Genomic DNA, 9,652 nt, shown 5'->3' with positions numbered 1-9,652 from the left:
GGTGAGGCCGCAGCTGGAGTACTGTGTGCAGTTTTGGGCGCCGCACCTGCGCAAGGATATTTTGGCCTTGGAGGGAGTGCAGAGGAGGTTTACTAGGCTGATACCGGAGTTGAGGGGGTTGAGCTATGAGGAGAGGCTGAATAAACTAGGCTTGTACTCGTTAGAGTTTAGAAGAATGAGGGGAGATCTCATTGAGACGTATAAGATGATGAATGGGATGGATAGGATAGAGGTGGAAAGACTCTTCCCGCTCAAAAAAGACAGTAGGACTAGGGGGCACAGCCTCAAGATAAAGGGGGGGCGGTTCAGAACGGAGTTGAGGAGGAACTTCTTCACTCAAAGGGTGGTGAATCTCTGGAATTCTCTGCCCGTTGAAGTGGTGGAGGCTGCCTCGCTAAATATTTTTAAGAAGCGGGTTGATGGGTTTTTGATAAGAGAGGGGATTAAGGGTTATGGGGAGAGGGCGGGAAAGTGGAACTGAGCCACGACAGATCAGCCACGACAGATCAGCCATGATCTTATTGAATGGCGGGGCAGGCTCGAAGGGCCAGATGGCCTACTCCTGCTCCTATTTCTTATGTTCTTATGTTCTTATGTTCTTATGTCCCATCAGTATCCAGAATGAGCAGGGGTCCAAGTGAGGCCTCAGCTTCCCACTTCAATCCAGCTTCACTCTCTGCAATATCAACCATTCCAGTTAGAGAGGGGTAAGGGGGGAGCTCCCACATCTAGAGGATCAATGTCCTACCAGCTTCAGCTCCAAGATCTCTCCTTCCTCTGGATCCAAATCCCAAATCCCTTGTGGTCCCACAGTTCCCCACATGGCAACAGGCACAAATGTCAAAGCTCGATTCCTCCAATGGGGTCCAGCTAAACAAGAGAAATCAGTCAACCAGGTTGTGCATCATTTCTCCACACAAACACATTCCTGAGGGAGAGAGGGGGAACTCACACATTCTGCATCTTCTGCCAAGTACAAGCTTTGTTCCTGGAATCTCTCCGATCCACTGGAACAACTCTCAGGTGACAGGTGATGAAAATCTGAGGGACACATTCAACACAAGTGCTTATTGAGTGACTCCCTCCCAACATGGAGAGCCCAATGATCAGCTTCCACTTACCAAGGAACACTCATCCCCAAAGAAACGGAAGGCATCCAGGTCAAAGCGGAGCTTGTCCGGCTCCCGCTCCTCTCCTGGCAACACAAAGGTTGAAAAGGAATCCTCAGCTTTGCTGTCCAGGAGGCAACTGAAGAAAGATGGGAAAAGAGACATGAAGTGAATCCAGAGAAGCCATTGAGATGGGAGGAGCTGGAGAAAGCAGAGAGCTCCTTACCCATTGGAGTCAATGATGCTGTAACTGGGCCTGGAGTCCTGGCCTGGCCTCAATGTAGCTACACAGCGGTCAATGTAGAGCTTCAGGGCCATGTGGTTGCTCATTGAAACAGAGGCCTCAATGTGAATGAGCTCACCCAGGTAGTAGACAGTCGAAGTGCGCTCTGTAAGCCAGTCACCTGAAGGACAAGAGGACAAGTTGGAGACAGTGGGCATAACTCCCAGTGAGTGAGGACAGGAAATCACTCACTATCCACCCATCACATACCATTCATCAGGCGCAGTGAGAATGAAAGATGCCCTTCTCCAGATCTCGTGGAGCTGAATGGGATCCAGGTGGGTTTGATGGGGTCACTGCTCACATTGCCCTTCCTGGAAAGAAAGTGGAGCCATTTTAGGACAAGGTCAGAGGTCACGAGCAGCTGGAGATCTTATTGACAATCGAGGAAAGATTCTCACCTCAAATAACGACACTCAATGGGAACGACAGCTCCATTGGTTCTCACAATAACAGATCCACGATACTCTGGGCTGTGGCTCAGGTGGGTGCTGTAGATCAGGAAATCTCCACTCATCTGAAAGACAGCAGCTTAAGGAATGAAGAACTGATGTGAAATGAGAATGTTCTACACTGGGGTTAACAATGAACTCATCCCATTAGAACAATTCTTCATCGGGGGATTGACAGGGTCAGTGTGAAGAGGCTGTGCCCCCCTCCTCCCCAGGCTGGCAAGAGTCTGTTGGGGTTGTGGGGGGGCGGGGGGGGCGGGGAGTCCAATGTTGGACTGGAGTAAACACAGTAAGAAGTCTGACAACACCAGGTTACAAACAGACCATTGTTCACAAACTACCCAGCCTTCAGGAGAACAGTGACCACAATACCACACAATCCTGTCACAGCAACCTCTGCAAGACATGCCAGATCATCGACATGGATGACATCACGTGAGAATACCATCCACCAGGTACACGGGAAATACTCTTGCAACTCAGCCAACATTGTCTACCTGATACGCTGCAGGAAAGGATGTCCTGAAGCATGGTACATTGGGGAGACCATGCAGACGCTATGACAACAGATGAATGAACATTGCTCGACAATCACCAGGCAAGACTGTTCCCTTCCTGTTGGTGAACACTTCAGTGGTTATGGGCATTTGGCCTCTGACCTTTGGTTAAGCCTTCTCCAAGGCAGCCTTCACAACACAACAGCACAGAGTCGCTGAGCAGAGACTGATAGCCAAGTTCCACACACGAGGACAGCATCAACAGGGATCTTGGGTTCATGCCGCACTATCTCACCCCCATGACTTGCCTGGGTTTGCATAACCTCACTGTCCTGTCTGGAGACATTGCACATCTCTTTAACCTGGGCTTAATGCTCTTTCCACTCACCTTGTCAGCCTCTTTAAGACTTGAACAGCAGGTTAGTTGTAAAGATTCACATTCTAATCAGTAATCTGTAAACTGTCTGTGCTTTATATGCTCTGTCTGAGGCCAGAACTCTCCATTCACCTGATGAAGGGGCAAACCTCAAAAGCTTGAGTTTACTAACAAATAAATTGGTTGGACTTAAACCTGGTGTTGTCAGACTTCTTACAGGGGAGGGGGGAAAGAGAAGAGGAGAGAGTCATCTCAGGACAGGGGTCAGTCATTTAGGATTAACGTGGTCAGGAATTTCTCCATCCGGCAGCAAATGAATCGAAGAACAAAGAACAAAGAACAGCCCGGCAGGGGAAACAGGCCCTTCGGCCCAACGAGCCCATACTGTTGCAGTTGTAAATGTGCCTAGTTTGGGGGCATTTAAGAGATTGGTGGATAGGTTTATGGACGAAAAGGGATTGGTTTAGATTAGTGGGTCAATGTTTTTTTTTAAAAATAAGACTGGTCGGCGCAGCATTGTGGGCCGAAGGGCCTGTTCCGCGCTGTAATGTTCTATGTTCTATGTTCTATGTTCTACTGCCATCTTGAAGCATTTTCCTACACCTACCCTGCCCCGTGTGTATGTGAATGGTACCCCTATTGTAACCAGATTCAGGGAAGAATAGTGTAGGGACAATTTGTTACACCAATCAGCCTAACAGCACATCTTTGGGGTGTGGGAGGAAACCGGAGCACCCGGAGGAAACCCACGCAACCACAGGGAGAATGTGCAAACTCCCACAGACACCGGCCCAAATCCATGTATCTGCACAGCTAGCAGTGATAGTCACTGAGCTGTTGTGGTGCCCGTCTGCTGGCCCAGGTTTAAGCACACACATCGACACAAAGTACTAGACCACTCTCGAAACATCCAAGAGCAGCCCACGCACGACCCACCGTGTGCATGCCCCTCGTTTGACAACAAGGTGGACCGACACCTGTGAATTAAAAGAGACAAAACATTAACATGTAGTATTACATTTCCAGTATCGTCCCGAGGCTCTGACCCTTTTTAAAACCGTCTCCTTATAACCCTCCATCCCTGTTTCACTCATGTGCCTATTTAAGTAGATCTTAAACAAGTCCAGCGTGCCTGCCTCCACCACCTTACTTTGTAGCGCATTCCATACCCCCATGACCCTGTGTGAAGAACCTCCCTCTAGTATCCAAATTATACTTCTCCCCCCCTCACCCTTAGATCGTGACCCCTTCTGATATTTGTCTCCAGTCTAGGAAAAAGCCTGCCACTGTTGACTCTATCTATACCCTTCATTATTTTATACACCTCTATCAGATCCCCCCTTAATCTCCGTCTTTCTAAGGAGAAGAGCCCCAGTTTACCCAATCTTTCCTCATAACCAGTCCTTCCATACCAGGCAGCATCCTGGTAAACCTCCTCTGCACTCTCTCCAGGTCCTTCTGGTGGAAAGGTGACCAGAACTGGACACAGTGCTCCAAATGCAGTCTAACCAACGTTCTGTACAACTGTAGCATCAGACACCAGCGCTTATACTCTATACCCCGCTCTACAAAGGCTAGCATTCCATAAGCTTCCTTCACAACCTTCTCCGCCTGGCTTACCGCCTTCAGAGACTTGTGCACTTGCACTCCCAGGTCCCTCTGCATTTCTATACTCTGAATTGGTCTACCTTTTATCATGTAACTCCTCCCTACACTATTCCTTCCAAAATGCATCACCTCATTTCTCAGGATTGAATCCCATCTGCCATCTATCTGCCCAATATACCAGCCTATCTATATCCTGCTGTGTCACCTGACACTCCTCCTCACTACCCACCAATCCTGCCATATTGGGGTCATCTGCAAACTTGCTGATCACACCACGTACACCCCCTTCCAAGTCATTTATATCTATTACAAAGAGAAGAGGTCCCAGTACTGATCCCTGCAGCACACCACTGGTGACAGACCTCCAGCTAGAAAAGGACCCTTCCACTACAACTCTGTCTGTGGATTTCTCTCCAGCCCCAGAGAGCCGGGAATGGTCACTCACTGAGGATATTCAGGACAGAGGCGTTTCTTTCCAGCCATTGAGGGAATCATGTTGTAAAGACAGGAACATGGAGGCTGTGGGAAGCTCAGTCCTGATCATAATGACTGGGGAACGGGCTGAAGGGCCTCATCTGGTTAGCAGTGTTGCTATGCAAACTCAGCCCTTGCTGCAAGGAGAGATCATTAGCACAAGACCAGAATTAACAGGGAAGGGATTCAATAAAAGCTTCAGTTCACAGGAAAAGGAGCTGCAAGTTCTCAGGAATTGGGAGCAGGGAAATAGCACAGTTTGGAATCAGGGAGCCTTTTAATCCAATGACTGGGAAAGTGGGAAGTGTGGAGTTCCTCTTTAGTCCAATCCATCTCAACTCCCATTTCATTCAGATTCAACCCATTTCTATTCAACTGGACTGAAACTCAACCCTCAGTTGAGTTGATCTGAATGAGGGGGAAAATCAAACTGAAAAATCCTCAAAATAGGAAAAGCTGGGAGGAAGCAAAGAGAAGCTTCCAGAACAATGGGGTTGGAGAGACTCAGACCAGTGAAAGTCAAATCCTGAATAGAAAGCTATTTTGGCCTTTAGAAAGCAGGAGACAGCTATCTCCTCAATATCAATGAGATCTGACCAAGTGTTGGAGTGAAGAGTGGGGAACAACCTCCAGCCCCAGCTCAGAGGCAGAGTTTGAGGATTCACATTCCCTGCAATCTGCTGCCACACTCATGGAGCCCATAGTCAAAGAGGACAGTGTGGTTCTGAGAGTAGATCCTGGTTGGCCGACAACCTGCTGTCCCCAGGGTCAGATCAGCAGCTTTAACCAGGTGCCTGGTTCCAAATAAATCCAGCTGGACCCTGAGCAGCAGCTCGTCCTCTCCACACTGCACCCTCACACTCTGCACTGGAGACACACCTTGACCCTCAGACACACGCAAATGGGAATCAAAGGGAGGCCCAGGAGGAGGGAGTGTCTGAGGCCTCGGGGTGGCTTTGACTATTCCCCATGGAAACTGTTGCCACGTATCAGAGCAACAAACAGCTCCAACTAACACCAGCACTGGGAAGAAACCCCTCACTCCAAAATCCCCCATCACAACAAACAACTCAAGCATCACAAAATGATCCTGCCTCTACTATTACCTCTGGCAGTTTGTTCCAGACACTCACCACCCTCTGCCAGAAAAAATTCTCCCTCTGGACACGTTTTGTATCTCTCCCCTCTCACCTTAAACCTAAACCCTCTAGTTTTAGACTCCCCTACATTTGGGAAAAGATATTGACTGTCTCGCTGATCTGTGCCCCTCATTATTTTACAGACCTGTCTAAGATCACCCCTCAGCCTCCTACGCTTCAGAGAAACAAGTCCCAGTCTATCCAGCCTCTCCTTATAACCCAAACCATCGAGTCCCAGTAGCATCCTAGTAAATCTTTTTTGCACTCTTCCCATTTTAATAATACCCTCTCTATAATAGAGTGACCAGAACTGCACACAGTGTTCCAAGTGTGGCCTTACCAATGTCTTGTACAACTTCAATAAGACGTCCCAACTCCTGTATTCAATGTTCTGACCGATGAAACCAAGCATGCTGAATGCCTTCTTCACCACTCTGTCCACCTGTGACTCCACTTTCAAGGAGCTATGAACATATACCCCTGGATCTCTTTGTACTGTAACTCTCCCCAGTGCCCTACCATTAACTGAGTAAGTCCTGTCCTGGTTCAATCTACCAAAATGCATCATCTCGCATTTGTCTCAATTAAACTCCATCTGCCACTCGTCAGCCCACTGGCCCAACTGATCGAGATTCCATTGCACTCAGAGAGAACTTTCCTCACCGTCCACCATGCCAACAATCTTGGTGTTATCTGCAAACTATCTAATCATGCCTCCGATATTCTCATTAATATAAACGACAAACAAGTGTCTACACAAGTGGGGATCATGTCTGGTCCCCCATTAATGTGGGCTAGACCTGATGGTCTCACTGGAGGGACGAGAGCCCATTGAGGCTCCCCGGGGAGTTCGGGGCCAGGGGATGCCTGGGAGATGAATACACACACAGTAGCCCCCTCAGCACGCTGCTGCCCGCCTCTCGAGTGGGATTAGCCCCCCACACCGACCGGCGTAAATCCCCTGACAGCCCCTGTCTGTACAGAGTGCCAGAAATTCATTAAACTGAGCTCTCCTAAAACACAGGTGGCAAAAACTACCATGTTCATGACCATTGGGCACTGGCACGGTGGCACAGTCGTTAGTACTGTTGCCTCACAGTGCCAGAGGCCCAGGTTCAATTACCAGCTTGGGTCACTGCCTGTACAGAGTCTGCACATTCTCCCCGTGTCTGCGTGGGTTTCCTCCGGGTTCTAAGGTTTCCTCTCACTGCCTGAAAGACGTGCTGGTTAGGGTGCATTGGCCAGGCTAAATTCTCCCTCTGTGTACCCGAACAGGCACCAGAGTGTGGTGACTAGGGGGTTTCCACAGTAACTTCATTGCAGTGTTAATGTAAGCCCACTTGTCACACCAATAAATAAACTGAAACTTTTTTTTGGTGATAATAGTACCCAAGATGTCTCCAGGTGGGACTGGTTACCCGGCAACTGTCGGAATGGAACAGGAAGGAATAAAGAAAGCAATGAGACAAAATGAAAGCAGCAGAAAAGCTGGAATGAAGGTGGAGAGTCTGATGTGAAATTGTTGAACTCAGAGCTGAGTCCAGAATGTTTTCGAGAGTCTATTCGAAAGAGGAGCTGCTGTTCCTCCAGCTCGCGTTGAGCTTCATCCCAACACTGTCACAGGACAAGGACAGCAAGGTCAGAGTGTCCGCAAGGTGGGGGATTGAAATGACAAACCACAGGAAGCTCAGGGTCACCAGCCCAAGTGACCAGAAAATCCCACCCAACGTTAAACAATTGATTGGAGTTGTTTGAAGAAGTAAAATGTGCCGTGAATAAAGGGGAACCAGTGGATGTACGGTACTGAGGTTTCCTGAAGGTATTTAATAAAGTGCCACATCAAAGACTATGGTGAAAAATAAAAGTTCCTGGTGTGGAACGGACCGGGGAAATGTTCCATTTCACTCTGGGAGAAAAAGTGTTGGATTGGAACTAACAACAATACAGGAACAAGCCCTTTGGCCCATCGAGTCTGCAGCAATTAGTTATCCTTATTTAGACCATTACTTGTTTCCCATGTGCAGTTTCTATCTCTCTGTTCACCTCCCGTTCATGTGTCTATCAAGATACGCCTTGAATGTTGCTAATGTGCCTGATTCCACCACCTTCTCCAGCAGCGAGTTCCAGGCACCCATCACTCTCTGTGTGAAAAACTTCCTCTACACATCTTCTCGAAACTTCACCCCCTCACCTCGGACTTGTGCCCTCTTGTAGTTGATTCTTCCACCCTTGGAAAAAGCCTCTGACTATCCACCCAATCTCTGCTTCTCATGATTTTGTCAGGTGTGTCCCTCGGACAATCCCTGATGCACCAACAGAATTGCTAGCCAATTCCTGCTCCGCCGTTGGGACCCCGGGCGTTAGGGATTCAATTCTGCCCAGTGTGTCTGACCAGCTGAGACATGGAAAAAGTTTCAGTTCAGGAAAATGCAGCAAATCAGATCTTCAACTGAGACCGAGAGAGAGAAAAACCAATGAACAGAACAGAAGGATTTGGAGAATGAGTGAAATACAGAAGATGTGACTATTTTCAATCCATGAAATCTCTCTAATCCAGGCCAATCATCAGTACTGGGGAAAGAACTGGGTAGCACGATGACACAGTGGTTAGCACTGCTGCCTCACTGCGTCACGGACCCAGGTTCAATTTGCAGCTTGGGTCACTGTCCTTGCAGAGTTGCACATGTTCTCTGTGTCTGCATGGGATTCCTCTGGGTGTTCCGGTTTCCTCCCACAGTCTGAAAGACAAGCTTGTTCGGTGTATTGGCCATGCTAAATTATCCCTCAGTCTCCCCGAACAGGCACCTGAATGTGGTGACTACATTTTCACAGTAGCTTCATTGCAGTGTTAATGTAAGCCTACTCGTGACACTAAAAATAGTGGAGGCAGGGGAGGCAATGGCCCAGTGATATTAACACGATGCTATGAATCCAGAAACTCAGCTAATGTTCTGGGGATCCAGATTCGAATCCCACCACGGCAGATAGTGGAATCTGAATTCATTAAAAAATATCTGGAATGAAGAATCTACTGATGACCATGGAACCATTGTCAATTGTCGGAAAACCCACCCGGGTCACAAATTTCCTTTAGGGGAGGAAATCTACCTTCCTTTCCCGACCTGGCCTACATGTGACTCCAGAGCCACAGTCATGTGGTTGACTCTCAACTGCCCTCTGAAATGGCCTAACAAGCCATTCAGTTCAAGGGCAACTAGGGATGGGCAATAAATGCTGAGCAGCCAGTGATGGCCATGTCCCACAGAGGAATCAAAAAAACTCAACACTGAATTCAGAGTAAACGGTGCAGCTCGATAATCAGTCCCAAATGTTTGATGTTATTCATTCATGGGATATGGACATCATTGACTGGGCCAACATTCAGAGGGAGATCATGCCTAACGAATTTGATAGTATTTGTTGAGAAGGTGACCAGTTGTGTAGAGCAGTTGATGGAGTTGAAATGGATTTCCCAAAGCCTTTGACAAGGTCCCACATGGGAGAATTATAAAGAAATCAAATGCAGATGGGATATAGTGTAACTTTAATAAAGTGGATTCAAAATTGGCTCAGTTGTCGAGGGGGATAAGAAAAGGCTGCCTTTGTGACTGGAAACCAGTGTCCAGTTGTGACGACAGGGATCTGTGCTGTGTCCCCTATTATTTATCATTTAATTAAAAGACAGAGAGCACTATTGGGGGGGTTAGGATTAGT

The 9,652-nt window shown here is 48.0% G+C and overlaps 1 protein-coding gene across 1 annotated transcript; it reads right to left on the bottom strand.

Annotated features, from left to right (window-relative positions):
* Window positions 1-599: 599 nt before the first annotated feature.
* On the bottom strand, window positions 600-5,856 carry LOC145360923 (zona pellucida sperm-binding protein 3-like). Its single transcript, XM_080216429.1, has 8 exons — window positions 5,465-5,856; window positions 1,794-1,904; window positions 1,603-1,706; window positions 1,336-1,513; window positions 1,122-1,248; window positions 953-1,041; window positions 749-870; window positions 600-676 (listed from the first exon to the last, which is right to left on the bottom strand). The coding sequence occupies exons 1-8, from the start codon at window positions 5,854-5,856 to the stop codon at window positions 600-602; spliced, it is 1,200 nt and encodes a 399-aa protein (XP_080072555.1).
* Between the last annotated feature and the right edge of the window lie 3,796 nt (window positions 5,857-9,652).

This window comes from Carcharhinus amblyrhynchos, chromosome 33, assembly GCF_965287045.1.
Source record: "Carcharhinus amblyrhynchos chromosome 33, sCarAmb.v2.hapA, whole genome shotgun sequence".
NCBI lineage: Eukaryota > Metazoa > Chordata > Chondrichthyes > Carcharhiniformes > Carcharhinidae > Carcharhinus > Carcharhinus amblyrhynchos.
This window is presented reverse-complemented; position numbering and strand designations above follow the sequence as displayed.